Source organism: Podarcis tiliguerta (assembly GCF_965153285.1).
Source record: "Podarcis tiliguerta genome assembly, chromosome: 18".
In the NCBI taxonomy this organism is placed as follows: Eukaryota; Metazoa; Chordata; class Lepidosauria; order Squamata; family Lacertidae; genus Podarcis; species Podarcis tiliguerta.
Window position 1 is genome coordinate 7684837 of NC_139551.1, and position 12621 is coordinate 7697457.

The 12621-nt window shown below is 42.2% G+C and overlaps 1 protein-coding gene across 1 annotated transcript; it reads left to right on the plus strand.

Moving 5' to 3' along the window:
* Window positions 1-4507: 4507 nt before the first annotated feature.
* LOC310668388 (vomeronasal type-2 receptor 26-like) lies at window positions 4508-9109 on the plus strand (the record flags this gene model as incomplete). The annotated part of the gene is made up of 5 exons (XM_083421631.1): window positions 4508-4774; window positions 5070-5879; window positions 6624-6851; window positions 7816-7942; window positions 8211-9109. The coding sequence occupies 5 exons, from the start codon at window positions 4508-4510 to the stop codon at window positions 9107-9109; spliced, it is 2331 nt and encodes a 776-aa protein (XP_083277757.1).
* Between the last annotated feature and the right edge of the window lie 3512 nt (window positions 9110-12621).

A 12621-nucleotide genomic window follows, 5' to 3' on the forward strand; every position in this document is an offset into this window, starting at 1 on the left:
GCATCCTACTTAGACTTTCATCTCTCCGGACTAGTGGAAAGCTTACTAAACACTAAACTGTAGCAATCCAATGAAGGCTAAACTTCCTAAACTGTAGCAATCCAATGAAGGCTCCTATATAAATTTAATACTTACGGTCCCAAGAAAGCTGACTGGGGGGTTATTTATGTATGCAACCACAGCAGCTAGAACTTTATATGCACAGAAATGGAAAGAGGGAGGATTGGCTTATGAAACTGGGGGAATATGCTGAAATGGTGAAATTACCTGCTAAACTAAGAGGACATGAGGATGAATCTTTTCAGGAAGAATGGAGACCATTGATATCTTATTTGTCAAACTATCATCCATACATGAAGTCAAAGGCAGGATTTGAAATATAAGCAGCGGATGACTGAAATACGACATTGGGGCTTTGATAATAAAAACATGTTTTCCAAAACATGTGATAAAAAGAAGTAATAAAAACAAACATAGAGAAGGGGGGGTGGGGAGTCAAGAAGAAATTGTGTGGGGGTTTTTGTTTGTTTTTTTAAACTGTATACAAAGACAAGAGATTGGAATATCTGAGGAGACTTAATAATTTTTTATTTATTTTTTTAATGTAATAAAGAAAGCATCCACCCAAATTCTTAGGAAGTTGAGGTAATCTGATTCTGTTTTATTATTTTAACTTTTGGAATGTTCTAAAGTAAGACTGTAAACTTTGTTATGATCATCCTGACTTATCTTGACGTAAAGTGACTGGCCAAAACAGTGCATGGATTTTATGAAAGATTAAATAATTAAGTAAGAAAGTAAAAAAATATTAATAAATAAATTCGTAAAGAATAATAAAGCTGCTAGAATGCTAACCTGGCTTCTGCACAGACAATTTGTTTATGAGTAGAGAGGTTTCTGCTTGAAGACGAGGAGCAAGTTGGCTCCATGTGCAACAGAAGCTCTCCTTCCCCAGAACATGTTGAAGGGGAAGGGAGAGTCGAATGTTCAGAGCAACCTTTCTCCCCTCAACCAACCCCAGAGAGCTCCCCTCTGTTGGAGAAGCCTTTCAAAGATGGGGTGGAAATTCACTTGAAGTGGCTTTGAAGCCACCAAGGCTCTACTTCCCTTCAGAGGGAGATCCAGAAGGGAGCGGCAGGAATCAAGCAGCCCAGACCCACCCAAAGTGGCCAGAGGGTGGGCTTGAGAAAACCCTCCCCATCGCAGGCTCCACCAGTCTCTGTCTCTAGCAGCCTCTAGGAAACAAGATCCCACCACCATGTGTCCCGTTCACAGTAATGAGGATGGTATTTCTCCGCATTCTCCATTGATTGATTTTTATTTCTTCATTTCTTGAATCTATATACTGCCCTATCCCAGAGGCCTCAGGGTGGTTCACAGAACAAAATCAAAATTTAAAGCCACAATATATAGAATCAAAATAAAAACACCAAGCCAATAACAATCTCCACCCCCCCAACCCCCCAAAAAAGATGACTGTCCGACCTCTGCTTCAAAACCTCCAAGGAAGGAGAGTCCATGGTCGGATCCAGCTTCAAGTCTCTTCTTTGGTCCTTGTGGGCAAAGTTCAAACCAAACTTCCAACTCCCAAACACACCCCTTGACTTCTGTCCATCATGTTTTTCTTCCGCTCTGCACCTGCTGCTTGAGCCAGTCAAGAATCCAGAAAGTTAGTGTGAAGAAACTTATATCTGGAATTAGCCAAACTAAGAGAATCAATAAGAAATCATTCAGGAAAAAGAATGGGATGTTTATTAAAACTACATGATGAAATATGTTTCCCATGATTACTCTTGGTGGAGCATAGATTAAATTCCACAGAGGTAAGAGAATGGTCTTTTGTAGAATAAGAACAGACACAGAAATTTTAAGAAATGAGGAATAAGGAACCGTATACAGGTAGAAGGAAGTTATTAACAAATCTGGGAATAAAACCAGAGATTAGACATAAATAAGAAAAGTAAGAGAAGTGAGAGGAAATAGATAAGGTGAAGATAAAAGTACTTCTTGATGGAAACATATGTTTATAGTAATATCGCTGATGGTTTGTATTTCTTAAAGAACTGTATGTCTTTGGTAAGATTCTTCATTTAACTTTCTTTCTATTTTTTCTATTTCTTGATATTCTTTCTCTTCTTTTCCCCCTTTTCTATTTTCTTTTTGTATAAAGTGTTTATTTAATTACAGAACAATATGTTTGATTTGCGTATTTTTTAATGTGTAAAGAAAGATCGTAAAAAAACAATCCATCATTTTGTCCTCTGAGTTTATACATTTCATCATATTCCACCAGTTTCATCAGAAGGGATCGGCTAGAATCAAACATGTTTTTCTCCAGCTCTGCACCTGCCGCTTGAGCCATTCAAGACTCCAGAAAGTTTTTGTGATGAAACTTATTCCACTTGGAATAATCAAAATTATAGTCATCTCATCTTCTGAAAGCTCAGGAGATATTTCGGGAGATTGCATGAGCCACGGAAAGCAACATGACAATATTAATTGCGCTGTGTCTGAGAAAGAAAAAGTTGGTGCCGAGAATATTTCCTGTGTTGGAGACAGACTGAGTCAAGATGCAGAGCTGGCGAAAGAGGGGTGTGCCTGCCTTGTGCTTCCAAGCTCTGAAGGTAGAGTTGAAAACCACCCAGATTGGGAAAGCCCACCCAGATTGGGAAAGCCCACCCAGTCTGGTCTTGCAAGAGTCTTTGGGTTCTTCTGCTCCGCCTCCTTGGCAGTAAGAGGAGGAGGAGGCAGAGCCAGAATGAGATCCCTGTTCCTTCTGTTGCAGCTTCTGCTGCTCATGATGCCCTTTGGAGTCTGCGGGAACCACAAGGCGAAATGCCCCTTGAATCTGGTCAGGGATGAAATGGATGCTCGCAATTACTACCGGCCTGGACACTTTCTCATCAGTGGGATCATCTCTCCAAAACGCTTACATAAGGAAACTCCATACATCTTTTCTCAGACACCCTTGGCCAGGAATGAGGGGTATGTAAAATCATATGTGGATAGGTTTCATGGTCCTCCAGTCCTTGTAATGGTTCCTATTTATCAAGGAAAGAGCGCCTTTCTCAGGGCTGGGGAGACAAGGCTGTCCTCATGTTGCAGGTCTACCCTGCCCTGACCATTGGTCTTGCTGGCTGGGCTGATGGGAGCTGGGGGTCCACTAAAAGATTCCACCCAAACCTCTCCCATTTCCTTGTTCCCTGGGTCTTCCTTATTGAAACACTCTCCTACCTATGGATGCACTGAATTACCCCACCTGCAGGATGCCATGAAACTCAGGGAATTCCACCTTTGAGCTCTGGAAATTGTCTGAATTTCATGGCTTCCTGCAGGTGGGAAAATTCAGTGCAAACTTTTGAACCCTGACCAGATTCATTGGCATTCTTGCATTCTTCTATTATATCCTTTTAATGATATAATATTATAAATGACCATCAACAAAATGTCATTAAAGAATGCTATAGTTTTAAAAATGGATTTTTAAAATCCTACAGCTTAACGTTTGGTGGCTGGAGAGCAGGAAATATGTGCTTTAATTGAAATGATAAATAAAATAACATGAGTCAGAAGACTTGCTTGTTAGTGGAGTCTAAAATGTGAAAAGGAATTATTCCTTTTCTTTACACACACACAACTGGTCTCATTTCTAACGATTGCAATGGTTGACACAGTAGGTACCTGTTTCCTAACCCAGAGGGTGGCATGAAACTCAAGCAATTTCCAAGCAACTAAGATTAATTATTTTACGTTTATTCTATTTCGATCACAGTTCTCTTTATACAACACAACAGGACACCTACATCTCAGAATGAAAAAATCTCTCTTGAAAATGGGTGGATTTTTATGGGAGAAGAGCAGGAATGATATGCTTCAAATAAAATGATTATATAAAATAATACAGACCAGGGGGTGTCCTCATTGTTGTGCAAAATTATAGGTTTTACCACGCACTCAAAGCTGCAAGCCACCAGGCCTCATTTCTAAGAAAAAGGGGACTGAGGTATTTGGTGCTTCCCCTCCTTCAATAAAATTTGTCTCTTATCTACCTATAGTCTAGCCCATTGGAAGAAGCCAAAGACCAATGCAGGAAAAGCAGCTTTGCAGCAACTTCCCAGTATAGCACACATTTTGAGGGGCGCCTTCATTTCTTACTCATAGAACCACTATATAATAGAATCATAGATTGCAGAGATGGAAGGAACCCGGAGGAATCTCACCTGAAGCATCCATGACACATGGTCACCTTCGGAGGGAGTCTCTTCCACTGTTGAACAGCTCTGTGTGCTGTTTGCATCAAAGCTCCGGTCATGGAGCAGAGATCTCCAAATTTTTATTCTATACTAGGCTGTAAAGGGTTTGATATTAATGCAATAGGATTAATCAACACATACTAATCTTTTTGGCTCGTATATATAATGTCCCCACCCCCATTAATATGAATACCAGTTTCACTCTTTTTAAACGATTCATTTCTTGCAGAAACACACCTAGGATCCACTGGTACATGTTGTCTTTCCTGTTCACCATTCAAGAGATCAACCAGGATCTCAGGCTCTTACCAAACATCACCCTGGGCTACAACATCTATGAGAACCATTTCAATGCAAGGATGACTTCGGACGCCATGCTAGAGCTGCTTGCAGGCAGTGGATGCAATATTCCCAATTATCACTGTGGAGAACAGAATCACCTGCTGGCTGTTCTTGAAAGAAGCAACACTTTCATCTCAAGAGTGATTTCAGCCTTGTCAGGCATCTACAAAATCCCACAGGTAAGTAGTGGGAGAGCATGGAAGCACAGAAAATTTCAACTGCGTAAAATTCTATTTTCTCTTTGGAGGGGTCAAGTGGGGATATTTTTCAAAATAGGAAAATCCTGAGCTATGGATCCAACATCCCTTTTTCAAAACTGAGCCTTCACCAACTTGACACCTCCAGATGTTTCCGACTAAAACTCACATCAGCCTCAGCCAGCACAGATTTAGATAGATATCTGGCATTTCATATGATTAAATACCCGTTATGCTGAAAGTAAAATAAATTGCTGATCTTTTCCTTCCTTGCTAGATCAATTATGGCTTCACTGCCCAGGTTCTCGAAGGTACAACCCTGTTCCCTTTTGTCTACCGGATGACTCCCAAAGAGGAAAGTCAGTACCAGGGGATTGTTGAATTGCTCCTGCATTTTGGATGGACGTGGATTGGCCTCTTCACTCCAGACAATGACAGTGGAGAAAGATTTGTGAGCGCTGTGCAACCTCTGATGCTCAGCAAAGGGATCTGCATTGCTTTATCAAAAATTATACCAGAAAATGATCTAAATCAATTTTTCAGGCCTGGGGAACCTGTTTTCCTATGGAGACAAGTTGGGGTATTTCTTTCCTATACAACCAATACAATGAGTATCATAATACTCATGGCAATACATCATTTCTATGAGAAGGAAATAGGGGCAAAAGTCTGGATCACAACAGCTTTGCTAGAAATCAGAACTGGCATTTACCTCCCTCCAAATTTATTCCAGCATCTCCATGGTTCTCTGTCCTTTGCAATTCAGACTGGAATAAGGAGCAGCAAAGGTGACCAATATAAATGGCAGACCAATCTTGTGGATTATTTCAATCAAGCATTTCAGTGTTCATATTCAAAGCATCTGTTGTCCGTGAAAGGCAGGATAAGATGCAGAGAGGAGGAGAAACTGGAGTCGTTGCCCCAAGAGGAGTATGAGAGAGCCCTGTTTCTAGAGAGTTATAGCATTTACATCCATGTTCAAGCTGTGGCTCAGGCCTTGCATGCTTCGCTTTCATCTAGATCCCAGAGGAGGCTGAGGGTGGAGGAAGGAGAGCAATGGGGACCCCAAAGGCTACAGCCGTGGCAGGTATTTCCTTCCCCTTTTTGCAACCTGCAGTCCACACAGATGCTGAACTTGACTGGGGATAGACCTGTAAAATAACATAGTTACTATTAGTACTAGTAATAGTAGCATACAGCCCAACATTTGTCTGATGAAAATAGAGACGTCCCATTCCATAACAATAATCACTGGGCAACAATTTTTTACTTTTTGAATGTTGTCTAGATTTCTACAACTGCTTTAGGGTATTTTTGCACTGCTGAATCAGGAAATGGCATCCGTTTATCTCCATCAGGTCAGGTTTTTGTGCTATGTTGATTTGAAAAAAATCAGATCTTGTGACAAAATCGATTACATTTTTGTGGCATTATCAGCTGATTTTTGTCAACACTTATCATCCTAAATATGTTTTTAAGAGAAAAAAATGTTTTTCCAACAACATCGGTAATGGTTGCCATTGTTTAGCAGAACACATTTCAGTGATTGCTTGCTGCTGTCAATGAACAGTTTCTCCAATATACATAGGCACATTCTAAGGAAAAGTGGGAAACTCCAGGATCAAATGAAAAACTGTCTCTAATCCAGGGACATCCCTGGAAAATTGGGGCACTTGCAGGGTCTGTAGTAATAGAAATGGCTGAATAGGAATTCCAGTCTACATGAGATACACGCAGGCCCCAAATCCTAAGAGGTTGAAGTGAGTAGGACTGAGATATCCATCTTGGCTTCCCGTTTTCTTAATGCTGGTGTTTTCCCCTGCCATTCCAGCTTCACCCATCCTTAAGAGAAATCCGGTGTCTGAATACTTCCAGGGGCAGGCTGTGCTTGGATGAGAACTGGGAGCTGCCAGCGGACTTCGATATTGTGAACTGGGCGATGTCTCCCAATAAGTCTCGTGACATTGTGAAAATTGGGAATATAAGGAGAGAGACGTCTGCTGGCATAAAGTTCACCATTAACCCAGAAGCCATTGAGTGGAACAAGAAATTCAATAAGGTAGGGTAAATCACAAAGGGAGAAGGCTAGGAGATGATTACTATGTTTTTCCTTAAACAACCGCTGAAAAATGACCATATCAGGATATCAGGTTGACCAATGGTGTCTTGACCGTCAATAACAGCTGCAAACACCACTCTTTCTTTTCACAGCAGGTGAGATAGGAGGTGAATTTTGGGTGCTCAAAGAAAGGATAGAGCACAGAGGTCCTCAGATTAGACACCAGAATCTTTGACAGAAAGGACTACGTAGATAAGAAGAAAAGGGAAAGCCCCTAGTAAAAGTGAACTATTGGGTTTTCATACATGCAGAAGGATGGAAAGTAATTTATTTTAGAAATGATAATTACGATTTATTGTGGACATTTTAAATTTATGGAGTAAGCTCACTTGTAGATGTTGCAAATGTTAAACTATTGTATGTGCAGAAATTGAGAAGTGCACGGATGTTGGCGAAGGATGAGAAGTTAAAAAAAATACCCCTATTGTAATAGAAGGTTAATGTTAAGGAATGGCATATGAACTAGAAATAACTAGTCATTCATCAGCAATAAGAGGAAACCTTGCATGCCTCAAGAACAGAGTGAGGGAAACCAATATTTGGAAAAGTCATCTTAAATTTGTCTTAATTAGTGATTGAGAGATTATCCGAATCCTGAAATTTGGGGAAATCACATTTCAGACTCCATTGCCATTTTCTTTGAAGATTTATTAAGCAGGGAAGCAGGTAAACGGAGAAGAGGAAACAGAGTTCTGTGGCACAAACCTCAGTTGTCCTGAACGAATTATGAAGAACAAGATATTCTGGTCACCCCAATGGTCAGTGGGGGGGTTGAAAGGACCCTGATGAGGGGTCAAAGGCTGCAGTCCAGAGATCCGTTTCAATTCACTCTATGAGTGAATTACATACCCACAAATACTTCTAACTGTTCCTCTTTCTTGCACCTTCTTGTCTTTCTGGTTAGGCCGTGCCTCGTTCCAGGTGTACAGAAAGATGTCGACCTGGATATGCCAAGGTGGTTCTAGAAGGAAAGCCCGTTTGCTGCTATGCTTGTGCTCGGTGTGCGGAAGGGACCTTCTCCGCCCAGGAAGGTGGGTGACTCCAAGGGGGAAGGTATTTCTGGAGAGAGTAAACACAGGGCAGTAATCCAGTCTCAAACACTTTTTGTGAGATTTCTGCAGACATTGGGGAATGTGGCTCCTTCCTCAACTTCTTTACAATCACCTTCATTACATCCTGGAAGAGAGTTGAAAGGAATGACCATAAGGAAGAAATCTCTAGGATTTCTTCAAAATGTAATCGAGTTCAGATCATTAGGGATGTAAGTGATGTTGCAGCCACTCTTTTTCTCTTCCTCAGATGCAGAACATTGCACCAAATGCCCAGAAGATCACCATTCAAACAAGGACAGAGATCAATGTGTCCCCAAGATTACCACCTTCCTGACTTATGGAGAATATTTGGGAATGGTTTTAGCTTCTGTTGCCCTCTTCTTGTCCTTAACAGCAGGCATTGTGTTGGGAATCTTCATTAAATACAAGGAAACTCCCATAGTCAAAGCCAACAACCGGGACCTCTCCTACATCCTGCTCGTCTCCCTCCTGCTTTCCTTTCTGTCCTCCTTCCTCTTCATCGGGCGCCCAAGGAAAGAGACCTGCCTTCTCCGACAAACGGCCTTCAGCATCATCTTCTCAGTTGCTGTTTCTTCTGTCTTGTCAAAGACCATCACCGTGGTGCTGGCCTTCCTGGCCACAAAGCCCGGGAACAGAGTGAGGAGATGGCTGGGCAAGAGTCTGGCCAACTCCATTGTCATCTCCTGTTCTGGGGGGCAAGTTCTCATCTGCACCATCTGGCTGGGCTCTTCTCCCCCATTCCCAGAGCCGAACATGCGCTCTCAGCTGGGAGAGATCATCCTGCAATGCAACGAAGGGTCTGTGGCCATGTTTTACGTTGCCCTCGGCTACCTGGGCTTCTTGGCTGCCACCTGCTTCACGGTGGCTTTCCTAGCCAGGAAGCTGCCCGGCTCCTTCAACGAAGCCAAGCTGATCACCTTCAGCATGCTGGTCTTCTGCAGTGTTTGGGTGTCTTTTGTGCCCACCTACCTGAGCACCAAGGGCAAGTACATGGTGGCCGTGCAGATCTTCTCTATGTTGGCCTCCAGCGCTGGGCTTCTGGGCTGCATCTTCCTTCCCAAATGCTACATTATTGTGCTGAGGCCTCATCTGAACACAAAGGAGCACCTGACAACCAGAAATTAAGGGGCATCTGATTCTTAAAATAGTCCATGTTCCTGATGTCCAGAAGTGCATAAAGGAAACACACCTGCTCATCCATGTTGCTCCTTCTCCTCCTCTGAAAGAGATTATGTTCATTCTTAGCCCAACTTTTATGTAGTCCTGTTCACATGAACAGTAAGATGGGAGGAAATGTTTTGCTACCTTGCTTTGCGTCCTGGTCTACTGCCCTTAGTTTGTAAACTATTATCTTTTAACAATTTTTTGTTTTTGGAACTTATATTTATCTCACAACAAGATAGTCTAGAGGGAGATAGGAGTTAGGTTTTTTAGTCTTTTTGTTTTGCTATTAACCATATCAATTCTGATATTCAACAATACTTTCTAGTTATGTCATTTCTAGATATTCAAATACCTGTGCTCCATTTTCTACAGGTATGCTGTATCATTCAGAAGTTCACTTCACATAAATTCGTTCTCCTAAACTTTGTATCTTAATAAATTGAGAAAATCATTTAAATTATCTCACGTAGTCTCCTGTTTAATTTCTGTATTGTGTAAGCTCTGTTCCCTGTTCCAAAGAGTAGCAACTGACCTTAGCCAAGCCTTGATTGGAGTACAATGGATTTTATTGTGTTGTCCAGGATATGACACATTGCGCACTGATGTTGAGTGGATCACCAGATTACGAGTGAGCCAGCCACAAATTTAGCATTGGAGGGAATCATTGAGATGATGCCAGATAGTTGGATTCCCTGCCTGCCAAACCTTTTAAGAGGAGTCATCTTATGCTCAGTCAGGAAGGAAGAGCGAGAGGCCTCCTCCTCCAACTCAGGTTCCTCCCATTCAGGCCCCCATTTATAGAGCAAAACCAAGATCAGATGGGCAAGTAAAAATAATTGATGGAACAGCCACTGATGAAGCAATTAGGATAGGTTAATAAGCCAAGATTGCATCCTACTTAAACTTTCAACACTTCAAATTGGTGGTAAGCTCACTAAGCTCTCAGTCTTATAGCAATTCAACCTATAGAATTCCAATGAAGGGTGCAATATAAAATTAATAAATAAAGGTCCTGAGAAAGCTGACTAGTTTATGTATGTATGCAACCACAGCAGCTAGAACTTTATATGCACAGAAATGGAAAGAGTTCCCCCCAAGGAGGAATGGCTTATGAAACTTGGGGAATATGCTGAAATGGTGAAATCACCTGCTAAAATTACCATCCAAAATGATGGATTGTTTAAGGAAGAATGGAGACCATGGATATATTATCTGTCAAACCATCATCCATACATGAAGTCAAAGGCAGAGGATTATTGAAATACAACATCGGGGCTTACATAATAAAAGCATATATATTTTAAAACATCTGATAAAAAAGAGTAATAAAAATAAACATCGAGAAAGGAGAGGTGGGGAGTCAAGAAGAAATTATGTATTTATTTTTACAAATTGTATAAGAAGAAAGGTGTTTTGGAATATCTATGGAGAGTTTATTTTAAGAATTGTTTTAAAAAATATGTTTTTTTTAAGGATCCACCCAGATTCTTAGGAAGTTGAGGTAATTTGAGTCTGTTTTAATATTTTAACTTTTTGTATGTTCTGAAGTAAGTTTGTAAACTTTTTTATGATTGTCCTGCCTTATCTTTACGTAAAGCGTTTTGGGAGTTATTGGCCTAACCCTGTGGTACGTGGATTTTATGAAACAGATGAAATGAGTAAGTAAGAAAGAAGTTAATATTAATAAACAAATGGATAAAGAATAATAAAACTGCTAGAATGCTAGCCTGGTGCAACGGGCTTGGCGCCTCAATGTGCCTGCTCTTTCTTACATATAATGCCCCCACCTCACTGAACAACCCTTAAAACCGATGCTAACTATCCCAGAGTATTCTGTGGGGGACCTAGGTGTGGGGGATAACCAGTGAGCTGGAGTCTCAAGCAGATGTTTTTAAAATAACAATAAAGATTTGTTTTAAAACAAGGTAGTATAATACAAGTGGAGTAACTTAGGTTACTCCAATAATAATACGCTAGTTCAATTCATTTTCACAGGTTTCAGCTTTATAGTTTGGTTCTTATCTAAGGCGGTGCTTTCCTTCAGTTGAAGGTAAAGGGACCCCTAACAGTGAAGTCCAGTCGCGGATGACTCTGGGGTTGCGGCGCTCATCTCGCTTGGCCGAGGGAGCCAGCGTTTGTCCGCAGGTCATGTGGCCAGCATGTCTGCGTCATGTGGCCAGCATGACTAAGCTGCTTCTGGCGAACCAGAGCAGCGCACGGAAATGCCGCTTACCTTCCCACTGGAGAAGTACCTATTTATCTACTTGCACTTTGATGTTCTTTCAAACTGCTAGGACCGAGCAACAGGAGCTCACCCTGTCGCGGGGATTAAACCACCGACCTAGGCAAGCCCTAGGCTCTTTGGTTTAGACCACAGCACCACCCACGTTCCTCTTTTCCTTCAGTTACCCACCCCTTTAACAAATCCAGCTCCTGAGGGACTTTCAGTAACAGTCTTAAGGGTTCACCACACACACCCTTCCTTCACTGGGTTTTGAAAGTCTCTTCTTTCCTCAGAAGAGTCTCTCCCCTCCAGACTAGTTTGAGACCTAAGTAGACCTCAGCTCCTACTTCTGTCTCAGCCTCAGTCTCCCGGCAAGATCTGGTCCTATTACTCCCGCAGGACACTACACTCAGACACTACACTCAGTCCTTCACTGTAGAGTGGAGTGGACGTTTTCTCCAGAACCAACTCGGCCTCCTCAATACTCTTTGTATTTCAACCTGACTCCTATCCTATCTCCCTACCTAACTCCCAACCTCCTTCCTCAACCAGCTCAACTCAACCAACCACACCACCCTCAACAGCCCAACTCCCTGTCTTCCTCCAATGCCTCTCTTTTTAAACTCTCCCTCCTGGAACCACAGCCAATGAGAGGCTGCCGTTCTTTCACCATTTGCTGGCAGGAGATAAAAGTAAAAAATGAATACTTATGGAACCAACTTTTCCGTCACACCTGGCTTCTGCACACGCAATTGTTTACAAGTAGAGAAGTTTCTGCTCAAAGACGAGGAGCAAGTTGGCTCCATGTGCAACAGAAGCTCTCCTTCCGCAGAACATGTCGAAGGGGAAGGGAGAGTCGAAAGTTCAGAGCAACCTTTCTCCCCTCAACCAACCCCAGAGAGCTCCCCTCTGTTGGAGAAGCCTTTCAAAGATGGGGTGGAAATTCACTTGAAGTGGCTTTGAAGCCACCAAGGCGCTACTTCCCTTCCGGGGGAGAACCAGAAGGGAGCGGCAGGAATCAAGCAGCCCAGACCCACCCAAAGTGGCCGGAGGGTGGGCTTGAGAAAACCCTCCCCATCGCAGGCTCCACCAGTCTCTGACTCTAGCAGCCTCTAGGAAACAAAATGCCACCACCATGTGTCCCGTTCACAGTAATGGTATTTCTCCGCATTCTCCATTGATTGATTTTTGTTTCTTCATTTCTTGAATCTATATACTGCCCTATCCCAGAGGCCTCATGGTTGTTCAC